The sequence below is a fragment of the Clinocottus analis genome, unplaced genomic scaffold (genome assembly GCF_023055335.1).
Source record: "Clinocottus analis isolate CAN_PGR_092001 unplaced genomic scaffold, fCliAna1.0.p SCAF_16, whole genome shotgun sequence".
Classification (NCBI taxonomy): Eukaryota; Metazoa; Chordata; class Actinopteri; order Perciformes; family Cottidae; genus Clinocottus; species Clinocottus analis.
Genome location: NW_027175887.1, coordinates 10,489,674 through 10,505,009, shown reverse-complemented (window position 1 = coordinate 10,505,009; position 15,336 = coordinate 10,489,674). Strand labels below are relative to the sequence as shown.

At 46.0% G+C, this 15,336-nt stretch overlaps 1 protein-coding gene across 2 annotated transcripts; it reads left to right on the top strand.

Annotated features, from left to right (window-relative positions):
* The first annotated feature begins 725 nt into the window (after positions 1 to 725).
* On the top strand, positions 726 to 15,283 carry gprc5ba (G protein-coupled receptor, class C, group 5, member Ba). 2 transcript variants are annotated; one of them, XM_068578116.1, is made up of 4 exons: positions 726 to 1,633; positions 9,501 to 10,536; positions 10,769 to 10,914; positions 11,906 to 15,283. In XM_068578116.1, exons 2-4 carry the CDS (start codon positions 9,507 to 9,509, stop codon positions 11,948 to 11,950), a joined length of 1,221 nt encoding a protein of 406 aa, XP_068434217.1. In that variant the 5' UTR covers positions 726 to 1,633; positions 9,501 to 9,506; the 3' UTR covers positions 11,951 to 15,283. The 2 variants fall into 2 exon arrangements, with proteins under 2 accessions (XP_068434217.1, XP_068434219.1); XM_068578118.1 differs by having other exon boundaries at positions 728 to 1,633; positions 10,769 to 10,890.
* Positions 15,284 to 15,336: the final 53 nt, after the last annotated feature.

Below are 15,336 nucleotides of genomic sequence, written 5' to 3'. Positions count from 1 at the left end.
AGCTCAGCTGGTGGGCCCTGCGTGAAGCGCAAATTTGGAGTGAACTACACTCTGGACCCTAACTGACCCTGCTAAACCCTGCACCTATCCGCCACTATGACGTACACAGCCTCTCCAGTTTTCTTTGTTGATACCAAAAAACTGTTCTGTTTGTTTTTGTTTGCTTTGTCGTTCCCTTTTTGTTTTGTTCCGTCTGTCTCTTTGTCCCCAATGTAAAGTGTCTTTCTGTACCTAGAAAAGCGCGATACAATTTGTAATTATTATTGCATATATGATTTGCAACCCAGTGGCCCCAAACCTTTTTCAGTGACCGACCCTCTGTGACATGTTTCAGCTAAGTACCCCCGAATCAGTGCAAATGTTTTGGTTGATGCACTGCGCTGCGTCATTAATGTCTGATTTCATATAGAATTTAAAAAAAAATCAGTTTATGAACTTACACTTGCATGTTATTGAATATGTAATAACTATCTAAATGATTTTTGACATACATGCTATATTTGCTAATTTAAGAACCACTGGTATAATGATTTGTGTAATAGCAATATCTTCACAATAAACTGATTTGATTTGTATTTTTAAAAGGACAGTCTTACTTATCTTAAGAAGTTTATTCTGAAAGATAACCCGGAAATAGAGTTTGAAGAGTATAACTTGACACTGAATGGACATATTTTCTATGATTTAGCGCAATCAACCAGGCAAAACCACTACCGCTACCTGGAACTGAGCATGCACGTCCAAGCTGTGCCTACAGCCTGTTACAATAACGAAAATATTTAGGAAGTGTGTGTGTGTGCGCGCGCGCGTGTGTGCGTAAGAGAGAAAGACCCTCTTTGCGTCTAAAGGATTTATTAAGGTGATCCCTCTGACAGCCACCAATTCATTTATCGTTAAGTAAACCAGTTAAAGGGAGAGAGAGAGAGCAGCGAAGTGGCGGCTCTGGTGAGCTGTCACTTTCTGTGTGTGCGTGTCTGCGTGTCTGCGTGTGTGTGTGTGTGTGTGTGTGTGTGTGTGTGTGTGTGTGTGTGTGTGTGTGTGTGTCCGCGGAGGGGGATTATCAGTACGCGCGTTATGCGGAGCGCAGTTTCGTTGATGCACTCAGTCGGGAGATGTGCAGCAAGAAGCAGTGAGCGTCACCTCGGACATTAAGCGGCATATCCAGCACGGTAGCAGGAGGAAGGGATCCGGTAGGTTTGGGGGCATCGACTCTGCGCATTACAGGATTTGGACTCTGTGTGTGTTCCATTTATTTTTTGATGAATGCTCCTTTATTGGTGCAGAGTGAAAGTCAAAGATGCGCACCGATGAACAAAGGATTTAGGTGAAAACGAGCAAGGATCCCTTGCACATTTTAATCCTGAAACCCCGGTGCGTTTCGTCCATGCCCATTCTGCCTCTGAGGACAACAGACACCGGCTGAGTAATCGGGTTCCCCTGTTTTCAAAGCTGGAGCAAGGGGAATCATCTGGGCTCATCGCGCACGAGTCCATGTGGATGGAGAGAGAATACGCAAACACTGCGAGCGGGGCTCATTCCGAAATGTGACATTTTTACTGCCCCAGTCTCCCATCAAACCTGACAACTCTGCATCTGCCTTCGCTCTCGACTGGAATTGTTTACGTCGATTAAGGTACGTGCTGCTCACCATGTAGCTCATGGGGTATTGATTCATACGAATGGGGGCCGGGGAGGGTGATCTCCTTCTGGAGATGGTTCGCGTGATATTTATATATATATCCAGTGGGTAGGACTATTTTAGACCTCGGTTTATTTGAATGCATCGAGTTGCGTTGCAACTCTGGGCTTATTGCCACTGAGGTGGAAGTTGCATCAATGACAGCCCGGGCAGAAAGACGATGTCGATGCACCAAATGCATAGGTGTGTGAATCAGAAAGGGCACGCAGTATTCCAGACATACATGTATATTTACTGGCAGGCCATGCTGCGGGAATGAACATTTACACACTGGGCTTCGCACATATGACTTCAAAGGGCATTTGCAAAAGCCATGTTAAGCTTGACTAAGGACATGGAGGACTTTGACCTGTGTGATATTCAAGGTCTGATCGGCTGAGGCACATTTTTCTCAGGAGGATAAAAATGTTGTTCTCTTTTAGTAGCTGCACCTTCATTTTCACTTAACAATACACTGTGATATTTTAGGAGTGTCAATCACTCCTCCATTCTTTAGCTGTGAGGTTAGATGTCATTCTTTATATTTGGATCACACACACCTCAGTAACAATGGTCTTACTGCTGCTCCCTCAAACAAACACACTCTTCTGGAAGCCCCCAGGGACCCTCCCATGTGGCTAGTATTGTTAAGAGAGGGGGGGCATTCTCTCAATGTGTGTTTGCATTAGGAGCTGCTCCTTAGGTCAGCTAAAACCAATGGTGTCCTCTTAAGGAGACGTGTCCACCTCACGCTGGCCCCATAAACAGAAGGCTTGTTGTCTAACTCTGGAAAGAAATTACGCTTAAATGACCACTTGTGTCCAATTAGACTAAGACAGTTTGTATGGAAATGGGAGTCAATGCATGGATTTTTCTGTTGATCGATAGATAGATGATACATGAGCCTCGAGCTTCCATCAATGCAGATTTGTGTACTCAGAAAGCTCCCGGGCCTATTTCGGAGTGTTCTGTTTTCCATCATTAATCAATATTCAGCAGAATGGAGCTGTTTATTCTCAGGCTGTGCTTTCATGAGTTAGTTTGCTTCCCCATGGGGAAAGAGGATGCTCCAGTATCTCCTTGGGGCTGATGCCATATGTAGCTTGTTTAGATGGTTGTGTGTGTGTGTGTGTGTGTGTGTGTGTGTGTGTGTGTGTGTGTGTGTGTGTGTGTGTGTGTGCGCGCATGTGTGTGGCCTCTTTGTGTACGCATGACACGAAACCAAGCTATACTTCCACATACATTGGAACTTCTCTTCTCCACCACACACACACACACACACACACACACACACACACACACACACACACACACACACACACACACACACACACACACACACACACACTTCACTCCAATTGTTTCTTTGCATCATCCGCCTGCTCCTCTGATCACCATCACACTCGAGAACCAGATCTGATCTCTCTGGGCTCCTGTGATGACGCCCATCTCTGTATCTGTAACAGAAGATGCACAATGACGTCCCAAAGAAGCAGTAAACACGACACCGGCGGTCAGTGGCTCTGTTTCAGGGTGGCTTTTTTTTAGGTTTAGGATGCCTTCACATCTGACTGATCACACCCACATCGGTTGTTGATGTAGGAAGAGGAGGGGAAAGAAGAAAAGGGAGCAGAGGGGTGTTAGGCGCTGGCGCTGTTAATTGTTAAGTCAATTAGCATATGGTCTTGCTGTGAGCCAGTCACATGGTAATGAGGCCTAATTAGGATGGCCGGGATTGTCTGAAGAGGCTGAGAAAAATGCTTTCACTGTCAGTTTGTTCGTGATGATGCCGAGGAGGACGGACCACTCAATGTGCCTTTCCACAATTTCCTCTGCTCCTCCTGTCATCTGCGGTATTTCTTTCCTGAAACTTGTCCCCGATAACTCCTTTTCAATATTTTAGCACACAAATACGTCATTCCTTGACGTTTACCGCATTGCTCCCCTCTTTCTTTGACTGCATCCACTTTTTTATTCCTATTTTTATCTGCCACACAAGGGATTGGTGACGTCACCCTGGAAGGTTAGAGATGGGAAGAGATTGGAGACGAAAGCCCCTTCCACACATGCACTGCAACCCCGAAATGATCTAGACATCACATGGAGAAGCTGTTTGTGAAGGAGTCAGATCAGATCTTATCAGAATTTATTGTGCATTTTATTTAAAGTAGGAAGCTGGTTGAGTTTCCTGTGGTGAGCTTAATTCATTCCTTTGCATTTGTTTACCAAAACAAACATCTGGCGATCAAAGTTTTAAAGCACCTATGTATTCATGTGACAATATAATAAAGGTTCAGCTGTGTTGTCAGGTCGGTTTATTTCAGCAAATTTACGCGCCAGATTTTTTGAACTTGGAGATGTTTTGGCTGTGCTTTTGCAATGTTCTGCGTAGGAGGTCTCTGAGCGAATGCATCGTTGGTAAGGACGTCCATCACAAGTCACAAGTTCAGTGATCACAACGACTATGTGTCCTGTCACGGTATCCGTGAGTGAGAAAGAGAGGGCTATCTTTTGTGGATAAGCATCCAGGCGAAGAGTATGTCCACATTCAGTTTTTTTTTTCAAATGAAGCTTCTCCAAAACGTCCATGAGGATAATTGTTGAATCCCAGATTGGTGTCGCCAGAAACACACATGTAAAAGGTGCCGGAAAGAGATTTATCTACCAACCAGCTTGTCAGTGGGACACATGAATCACAGAGAAGAAGAGCTATATCTGGGACTTCAGGTCTTTATTGGTCCTCCTTACCATTCCTTCCCCTTTCTGGACAATGTTTCAGGCCAGACCCAAACTAAACACAATTTATTCTCACTCAAGACACCAGAGAAGGTCAAGAGAGCTTAAGACAGAAGAAACAACTGATAAAAGACGAGTCTTGGATGCTTCCAATGCCAAACCCAGTGAGCAGAGGATGCAATCTTATTCTGAAGCGCAGATGTGTTTTTAATCCAAAGTAGATCTCATGTAACGAGACGGAGCATCCAGACAGCCCGGGTTAATTTAACACGACTAATATCTAAGGCCTTATGTAATCCCAGCCACTGATGTGAGATGGAAATGTATGCGCTGTCAGAAAAGGAAATGTCTGTTAGTGCTAGACAAGACGGCGGATAAAGCTGTAGAATTTCACAGAGATCACAGGTCCTGCAAATGACCTGCTCACCTCAACAGCTGGACCGTGTGTTCCCAGCCAGACACCCACACACTCATACAGACACACACACACACACACTCATACAGACACACAAACACACACACTCATACAGACACACACACACACACACACACACACTTTATCTGTTAGTAGTCTGAATAAAACAAAAGTGGGATGAAAGAAAAAAAAAAACAGAATTGAAGTGAGTCGTCAAAATGCAATGATCCTCCCAATTATCACCACGGTAATTAGATAGCATCTGCTTGTGCGCTATGTTTGATAATTACAGGAGAAGGTAATTGCAGGACGGCTTGCTAGATTCCCCCATCACGGCCTATTCAGCCCGGAGACAATTTGAAGGACTGCGGTGTTGCACAGTTGCACTCTCACGCCTGTGTTCCTGTTGTGTGTATATAGGAAATGCATGATGCATACGTGTCACATTCAGCTTCTTGAGAGAATGTGTGTCTTCACACACAGAGGTGTAATACATGCCACCAAGCTGAATGTTATAGTTACACGCACATAGAGCCAGCACAAATGTGCATCACATTAGCCTGTGTGTGTTTGTGTGTGTGTGTGAGTGAGTGACGTGTGCATCACGAATGCATGTAACCCCGCTATGTGCAGAATACAAAACTAAGATGGACCTCCAAGTGCCAGCAGGCTGCTTGGCACTGAGGAAGAGGATGGCTGAGAAACAGCAGCCATGCAGCAGAACTGGCAGGAGCTGGATCCTTACCCAGTTACATAAGATACACAGCAAGAATAAAGGCAAGGAGGAGGGAGGGTGGGAAGAAGGAAAGGGCCACAAGGAGGGAAGAAGGAGAAGCCAAAATGGAAGGAAGAGGGGTGTGTTTGAGATTAGATGGTGGTTGGGGGGTGAACAGAGGGAGAAAATGTGGGGGGAGGAGTTGTGTGAGGTGCATCTTTCAGCGCACATCTTCAAATGCAGCAGAGAAATGAGACCGCTCCGGCTGCTCTGGAGGAGAGGTGGCACTGAAACCAACAGAAAAGAGTATTTTTTTAATGGAGGGGAGGACAGAAATGGCTGCATGGAGCGGGAGTGACAGAGAGAGAAACATGTCTAGAAAGACGGGAGGGAGGGGAATGGAGGATGAGACGGAGGCAGCCTCCTCTGTGCTGCACAGAGCGGAAGGCCAGGAGCTCTCTTTCTCCGTGCACATGAGTCATAATGGTGAGAAGCAGGGAAGAGGACTCAAGTGTGTGGCATGTGTGCTGGAGGTGTGTGTTATGTACTGTGTCCTGCGTGATTGCAGGAGCATTGGTGATTTTGCGTGTGTGCGTGTGTGTGTGTGTGTGTGTGTGTGTGTGTGTGTGTGTGTGTGTGTGTGTGTGTGTGTGTGTGTGTGTGTAGGGCCCTCTGTGTGCATCCTTCAGCCTTCAGATCACCAGTGTGCCAAGTCCCACTCAAAAAGCAGCCAGAGCAACCATCTGTGCAAGAGGGAGTTTCTGGGTGAGAGGGTGGATGAATGAGTGAATGAAAAAGTGGTCACCCACTAGTGTGCACTAATACACACTAGTATGCACTAGTGTGCATAAGCTCCTGTCTCTGTGTCTTTTGTCATTGTCATTAGGAAGTGTGACAAAGAAGACAAAAAGGAAAGGAAAAGAGAGAGAGGAGGCGCAGGCTTGTTGAGGATCCCGAGTGTTTCAGTGAACAATGAGCTCACAGTGAAGCTCTCTCTCTATTTCTGTCATTTAGAGATGGGGCGTAACCATGGTAATCACGAGAAGAACAACATGATAACGAAAAGAAAGCATGTGTTTATCGAGAGCGTGTCTGTCTTTGTGCAGCTTGTTCAGTTATGCATGTCAGTGTAAATCGTTTGAGTGTGTGTAAAAAGCCCCAGCACTGTGATTTCTTTTGTGTGTTGTGGTGACTCATCCTTTTCTTTTTTTTTTAAAGCACGGATTTGATTGATGTTAATGTGGACCAATAATAACCTGCGGCAGTGAGCTGCTGCAACAAGGCGGTAAGGAGACGACAGGAAACGGCAGGCGGAGATAACGGCAGGAAACAAGGGAGCGAAGAATTTTTGTAATGAGGAAGGATTCGGAGGGTGTAAATCTCTGAAGGATACATGAAAGAGCTCCAAACAAATGAATATGCACAAACACACACTTTCACTGTTTTGCCCTCTCGGGTCTCACAGGAATAAATAATGATATTTCACAAATTGTAAACACTGCCTTAAAAAATACTTTAAATGGATAGTAGGACAGACTCATGCATTCAAAATGTTACTTTAAGAAGAGTATGTAGGAATAACTAGAAAAATATACTTCAAGTATTAAAAGGAAAAGTACTAATTGTAGAAAAATGTCTGTGACAGTTACACCATCAGATCACTGTGTATTATTTATTCGTAAGCAGCATGTTGCTTTTGTAGTTGGTTGAGCAACTTTTAAACATTTCTTTATAGGGCAGCATTAATCTCTTTAAGGATTAATATGCTGATTATTATCTTGATTAATCGATTGATTGTTTGGTTGTGATACTTCAGAAAATAGTGAGAATTGCCCATCACCGTGAGGGTAGTTCAATCTATAATATTTTAAGCTCTTCATTTGTTTTGCATACAAAACATATTTGTAGAGTAACTGGTAACTATTGCTGTACAAAGAACAATATTTCCCTCCGAATTGTTGCGCGAAAGTAACATTCTTAAAAGTTTTCGATACAGAAGTCAAAGCATGTTTATTGTCTCCTAGCGGCTATCGACACGGCGACGGCTGAGCTGGCGGCTCGCAGCAAGCAGTGCCAGCAGCGTGAACAGTGCAATGTATGGCAGCAATGCTGACAGAGCTAACGGTGTTAGCCTGAGGGGAACCGGAGGGTGGGCACTTGGCTGCGGCGACGATGACGTTGGTTGTGACGGCGTTATCAGCTGTAACAGTTGTGCGAGCACAGAGCAGAAAGGGACTGTCAGCTCGCAGTTGGGGCCCTCGAAGAGAAGCGTGACCGGCCGGCAATGTCAGTAAAGCACAGAAAAGCTCAGATTACAACACAGAGAAGAAACTGCATTCTCTGCTCGGGCAGACTTTACTCCATTATATCTTTACATTGCAAATAGTACCAAAAATAGTAAATAAAAAACTTTGAATTCAACACCTTTAAATACAAGTACCTCAGCACAAGCACAGTACTGTAGTAAACGTACTTCACAACATTACACCACACCAACAAGTCAGATGTAGTAAAGTGACGAGTCATACAATCAAAAGCAAGTCTGGTCATATTTGCTGCAAATCCACCAGTCTTCCTCCCTCTTCTGTCCTTATATTCCTCATGATGAGATAAATCTAGTATCTTAGAGTATCTCTCTTTCTCGCTGTCTGACCCATTTAATAAGCTACACGCTGGAAGGGATGTGTGTGACCTGTAGCCCTGGCTGGTGTGTATTTAAATCTACCACTCCCCCGTGACGACTAGACCATGTAACTCTCTCTGACTTACTGGCATGGAGAAAGAACATGAAGCCAGGGATATCCAGTGTCCTTTAGGTGGTATGTAAATATTGTGGTACGGTCTATTTGTGGACCCCGGGAGATTTCTTTACGTCCAGGACCACCGCTGAAATAAACAATCCAAAGAGTTAGAGCGGCGAGAAAAGCGTGTGCGTCCTTTGAAGGAGCAGATTGTTTGACACACTAATGTATGAGCCAGCTTGGAAAGAATTTTCCGAAAGCCCAGCGATGAAGTGAAGAGACAGTTGACAGTCACCTGGCAGAAATATGCCTTGTGTGTCTGTACGTGTGTGCTGCTTCGTAGTGGTTTGAAATACAGATCAACTGCTCAAAAACACACAGCTTGTCAGGTGAAATGACAGCGCTGATCATCCCAGTAAAGACCTCGATGAAACTAAATAATGTGTATTTGTGTGTGTATGTGTGTGTGTGTGGCTGTCTGACAAGCTGTGTCAGAATAAAGGAATAAGTAGACGGAGACAGCATTGATTCCCCTCACCGAGTGCTGCTGTACGTTTTTTTTTCCAGTCAAAGTACTTGAGTGTTTGTACTTGTGCTCGAGGTGCTGTGTATTTGTGTGCAGTGCATTATGCATTGTCTCACGGCTTGCTAGATGCCCTGAGATGCCTGATAGTGGGTAGAGCTGCTTTCTACGCACTGCTTTCCTGTTCTGTATCTCGTTTTTCTTCCTTTTTTTTCATAAACAATATGCACGATGCTGCAGTTTTCCTGTCAGTGCCCCGACAGCCGATTCACTGGACAAGACTGGACAAATTATACACTGTAGCTGCTCTGATTCGGACATCACTTCTCTGTGGATGAACTAAAGACAGCTCATCTGGTCCTTTCCTCGTTGTGTTTTCCTTGCTTAATGCTGTGGATGTCAACATATAATTAACCTTGAAGCCATTAAAAGAGGGCAAGGTTATAGGCTACAGTTGGTGAAACAGGATATGTGTGTTTTGTGCGTTTGGAAAGGTTTTAGTCATTCACCCTGCATGAACAACTGCCCTTTGTTTCCTCTCTAAAACACAGCAGTGGCTAATTGTCTGAATTCTCACTCAGAGGCAGATGATTGCTGTGGGAATGGCTGCTCGACTGTGTTGCATTTTTGACCGTAATGACTCATTCTCTTCCCGCTACATTCCTTTGACTTTCTACCTTCTCTGTCTTCAGCTAGAGATGGCGTCCCTCCCGGTCCTCCTCCTGCTGCTGCTGACGGTTGCTCATGGTGCCACCGGTCAAGACTCGGAAAACCCAGAGGGTCTCCCAAGAGGCTGCGGATGGGGCCTTGTGCGTCCCTACACACTCCTCTGTGACCTGGACTCCATCTGGGGCGTGGCTGTCGAGTCAGTGGCTGCCGGCGGGGTGCTGACTGCACTCTTGCTAGCCCTAATCCTGCTGTGCCGCTTACACCACATCGGTGAGGCTGAGAAGCGCAGCGCCGTGGGACCCATGCTCTTGCTGCTCCTCGGCGTCCTCGGCTTGTTCGGCCTGAGCTTCGCTTACCTCATCGATCAGGATGAGTCTCTATGTTTGCTCCGCAGGGCCCTGTGGGGTCTCCTGTTTGCCGTCTGCTTCTCCTGCTTGTTGGTGCAGGGTGTCCGCCTGCGAAGGATTGGCCAAGAGCGGCGGAGCCCTGGCGGCTGCGCCCTCACGGGCCTCGCGCTGGGTTTGAGCGCCGTGCAGGGCATCATCGCTGCCGAGTGGCTTCTTCTCACCGTGCTGAGGGAGGGACGAGCTGCCTGTCAGTATCTGCCACTTGACTTTTCACTAGCCTGCAGTTACGTGCTCGCCCTCCTACTAGCCGCGCTGACTGCCGCCTCCCTGGCCCTGTGTGGGAAGACACATCAGTGGCGCTGCAATGCCATCTGGCTGCTGGTGACCTGCCTGCTGTCGCTGCTCCTGTGGGTGGCCTGGGTGGGCTTCTACCTGTACGGCAACGCCTGGCTGGGGAGGTCCCCGGAGTGGAATGACCCGGCACTGGCCATTGCGTTAGTAGCACAGGGTTGGCTGCTGCTGATCTTCCACGCCATCCCAGAATCCCACATCTGCCTGAGACCCCCTCCACAGCCAACTGCCCCAGATTACTTTGACACCTCCCAGAACTCGACACGGATGAGGGAGACCAGCTTCGATGAAGACATCCCTCTCTCTCACAGGCAGTTTGTGGAGAACCAGGGCTATGGATACAGCGACGAGAACACTGCAGGTACCGTACGATCCAATAATTTAGAGCAGACATGCGTAATATGTGCAGACAGGCTGGAGGTCAGATGTAGGCCGAAGTGAGTAAGAGAGCGCCAGAAAAAATATTTGCGTGCGTGGGTAGAAATAAGTACAGAAGGAAATGCAGGGTTACTCAGCAAGTTTGTGTTTCTTCAAGGGAGACAGTGAGTCACAGTAAGTAACCTCGGTTTGCCTCTCTGTGAATCCAATGCAAGGCTTGAGGAGCGCCGCCGGTGCCGGGCAACATAACAGCAACACCGCCCCCAGGCCCAGCGCCCCTTTCCGCAGCAACGTCTACCAACCCACCGAGATGACCATGATCCTGAACGGGGGAGCGGTGAGTACATCCTCCCAGTCACAGGTACACGCCGCTTACACGCCGCTCTCTCATTCGACCACGCCGACAAGACTGCATGCACATTTGTGCGTTCCAGACCGTTCGTCATTGCACACGAATGAGGAAGAGGTGTGAGTATGTGTGTGTGTGTGTGTGTGTGTGTGTGTGTGTGTGTGTGTGTGTGTGTGTGCATTATCAGTTTGCTGGGTGCATGGTCATGTGCCTGTGTGTGTGTGTGTCGTATTTTGTGAGCACACGCATGGATGGTTTTATCACAAATGTGCTTCCACGTGCTCCTGTGTGTGTAAATAAGCCGCGATGCTATCTGTCCACTGAATGATGTGACGGCCTGCCGGCCTGTCACGCCCTTTGTTACGCAGGATGAACGCACACTCGGGCTGGCGCAGGTGGACTTATTTTCAGTCTCTGTGTTTTTCCCTGTGAATTTAACACACTGCTGGACGCTAAAACGCTGAAGCAACACTCTCCACTGAGTAGAAGATAATTTGTAGTCACTATTCCGAGAGATAGCAGGCCGCTGTTTAACAGACAAAGGGAACGCTGAGGCTCCTTAACTGCAAAATTAATGAATTTAAGTACAGATTATTTATTGAGCATGCTTCAAACTCAAAGTAGTGCTTTGCATAAGGCATACAATGCATTCAATGATACATTAATCTTGACATCGCAATTTAAGAGGATAAGATATTTCAAAGATGAAAGCATATAATTAAATAGAAGGGAGTGTAGGAGCAAATACAAGATATATAAAAAGTCTACATGTGTAAGATTGAGTTAACTAAACAGTTACTTACCCTTATTCACATCATTGCAGAGGGTTAATAAAGTTAATAAGTTAAAATATCAAACATTTGCGTTAAAAGGGACATAAAGGATGAATTATGGTCCGATTTGATGCAGCTGCCGTATGCATGTGTGTGTATAGATGCATGTGTGAGTATTGATGGCATCCAAATTGTTCAATCATTTACAAACTGAATTTTTCCTTCTGCAGGTGCCCTCTGCTCCTCCAACCTACACGGGGAGGCAGCTGTGGTGAGGGAGAGGATCGTAAAGAAGATGTGTGGTAGAAAAAGAAGAAGAGGAAGGAGAGGGTGAGGAGGAAGGGCTCCAGAACGAGGGGCCCCTCTGGTTGAATTGGACTTAAAACATGGATGCCAACAGGGCTGATTCACTGTGTACAGACTAAAACACTGACTGTGTGCCAATCAACTATTGTATGAGTGTGTGCGAGTCTGAGAGAGAGTAGGGCATGGAGGACAGAGCTAAAGCTCTTCTAGCACACAAATCTCTATAGAAGGGTTCAAAAACTCGAAAATGTGACCAGCAAGTAGCAAAACAAAACACATGCCGACTCAGATCCGAAAACATCAACATGCAGTATACTTTTTCATTTGTTTGATTCGCTCCCCTGAGACTATACAGCACTGTAAAGCATCCTTAAAAAAAACTGTGAAATCTATCGCCTTTTCCTGCTCTTCGCTTTAGGATGTCTTTTCTGCTGCTCTTCCCAATGCCAACTCTCTCGGGGAAACATTTGGCTCTGTCCTCCATCCATCCACAGCGTAGGTGAAGACATGAGCACATGGGCAACTGTACAGCTCAAGCACCGCCCGTTTAAAATAATCAAGCCTCTGTGGGTGTGTGTGTACAGAATATGAGTGGGGAAAAAAAGAGTGTGTGTATTCCCAACATCTCATCCAATAAACCTTCCCCTGCGGACTGTTACCCCTCTGTGAACACCTCTTCTTCCTCCCTCCCCATCTCTGTTTCCGGTTTCACTGCACCGTCTGTGAATAGCAACATAACTGCTGCCCCCTCCTCACACCTGCATGGACACTTTGCAAGATGTGAAGCAAACTGAATCCCGAACTTCGGCTCGGAAAAGTTCCCATTGACCGTCAAAGCGGCCTGAAGCACCTGAACAGAAGGACTGCACGCTGCTAATGAACTGCTGTTGGATACGGTGGAGCAAAGTGGATTCTGATTGGACGGGGAGGGCATCAGTCGTCAGTGGGGAGGCACCTCTTCATGAATCTAGGTCAACTGCTCTCCCACATCTGCGGTGGCCACTGGCGTTTTGAACCAGCCAGTAGAAACTGTCACTTTATATCAGCAGGAAACGGAGCGAGGAAATGACACGTTCTCCTTTGCTTAGCTCTTCTATCTGTGTTCATGTGTGCGTTCGTGTGATTTTATGAGTGACGGGGAAAAATACAAGCGTCAAGGTTGCTTTCTGGTGCTAAATATCCCTCCACGCAACTTCCCAATGTGGCACAGAACTACAAGGACAACGCTGATGCAGAAACGGCAATCAAGACTGTGAGTGACAGGCTATAGATAGAGCTGTGGCTGGTGTGTGGAGATATCCTAGAGCCTTAGAAAGATCAGGTTTACAGTGCAAGGTAGAAAGAGGGAGATCAAATGTTAGAGGAAGAAGAAGGGGATGGGAGCGAGGAGGAAGGAGATAGCGAGTGGCGGCCCGAGGGGAGTCCATGTGACAGTGTGAGATCTGTGTGAGGAAATGGCTCCCTGGTCTGTGTGTCTCTGTGCGTGATTTGCGGGCGGCCGTGCTGCTCTGATCTATGTGGTTGTGTTCATCATCCGGTGAAGCGTGTGTGTGTGTGTCCCTCTCCCTTCCTCCTCCTCCTCTTCCTCCTCTTCCTCTTCCTCCTCCTCGTCGTCCTCCTCCTCGCTCAAGTGTAGCCCCGTGCCAAGAAGAAGGACTCTTGTTTCACTGGAGTCTCCGTTTCACGCCCTTTTCCTTCATCCCCTCACCAGCTCTCTCTCTTCACCCGAGAAGCTGTGTACATAGTAGTGCTGTAAAGCTTTGCTTGCTTGTTTACTTTTTTTTTCAAACTGTAGCCTGAGTTTAGACACCAGTGTCATATGACCCACTGGAAAACTGACTACTGCAAACTGTTTTTATCTGGGTATTTTTTCAAAAACTGGTTTGCTTTGTTGTTCATACATTTGCTTATTGTACAATATACTTTTATTTCTCTCTCGCTGGTGTCTTTTAGTTTTCAAACTAGCATTCTTGGAAATGTTTTGCCAACACTAGATATGCTTTTGTTTTTGGATTCATGTTCAAATTATGAGTTGTCATTCATAGGGATCTACTTCAGTTGTACCTCCGGTTCTCTTTGCTGTGACAGTTACGGGGACACAGAACTTTAATTTTTTCAGAAAGATTATAATGGCTGTGAATAATTTTTGCCACATAATGCAGTAAACAATGACTTATTATTCAATACTTAAGGGATAATTATATTAAAAGAAATTAGAGCAGGCAGGCTGAAAAAACTACAATCCCCCACCAACAGTCATTTAGATGACCTCTGGTCAACATCAACCCTCAGCTAAGAAAAGCCAAAGGGTCTCCCCTTGACTGCTGCTGTACATTCATGTCTTACTCACCGGCTATTCTAAAATAGGACTGGTTTCAGCAGGCCGTCTGGATGCCCAAAGAGAGCGCGTCCTGCTGGAGCGTCGGGCTCTGTTTAGGTCGACCCAAAGCTGCGCGTCATGAAGAGGAACGGTCCTCAGGCGTTTGCGTGGTCAAAACTCTCAACACTTAGAGCGGCGGAGGGAGGTTTCAGTTCTTGCGATGTTTTCACTCAATGTGGAGTACAAAAAAAAAACAATAACATGTGACTTTGTAGATTTTGCACTTGTCGACTACCTATCTGTGCATGCTTATCACCATTTCTACATGTAAGACCTTTCTCAGACGTACTTTTGAATACTAACTATTTATGTAAAGGTCATGTGACTGCAATCATAATTTCCGTGTATATCAGATGACACACTTAATGTCTGTGCTTTCTTAAACACAAAAAGAGAGCTGGCTCTTGAGAAGCAAAGAGATTAAAGTCAGGGGAAAATGGTCCAAAATAGTATGATTCCCCAAAAAGGAACAAAATGCCATCATCACTGGACCTAATAATAACTTCCTCTGTTAGTTTGAAGACTCGAGGGGAGAGGAAAAAAAAGAGAATCTTCAAACTGATATTGTCTTTGTGTTGAAAATCAAATAGACTGTGGTGAAATTTGCACAAAACTTCTATATGTTAAGTTTGTCATCCCTGGGCAGCCCACTGAACACCCACCCTCCCCAGGTTTGACATGTCCTTGCCTGTCCTCTCCTGATTTGTCTTGCCTTCAGACTGTTCCAGCGGGGCAGCTGACGGGGGTGATATTGGTTTTCACAGCTGTGACTGTGCAGTGACGCAGCATGCCTATGTATAGAACTTCATTCCCCTGATTAGAAAAAAAAAACAACAAAAACAAACAGTGAACTCATGTTTCTGTAACTGAATCAGGAAAAAAATAAGTACAATAAAGTGTCATGTTTGTAGTTAACTCCTAATTGGACGTGGTGTTTTTTCCCCAGGTAGTGATGCAGTGACATACCTGATTATT

Coding starts and splice junctions, on each gene's coding strand:
- gprc5ba (XM_068578116.1), top strand. CDS start 9,507: ATGGCGTCCCTCCCGGTCCTCCTCCTGCTGCTGCTGACGGTTGCTCAT. Junction 10,537..10,768: donor CAGCGACGAGAACACTGCAG/GTACCGTACGAT, acceptor ATCCAATGCAAG/GCTTGAGGAGCGCCGCCGGT. Junction 10,915..11,905: donor GTACATCCTCCCAGTCACAG/GTACACGCCGCT, acceptor TTCCTTCTGCAG/GTGCCCTCTGCTCCTCCAAC.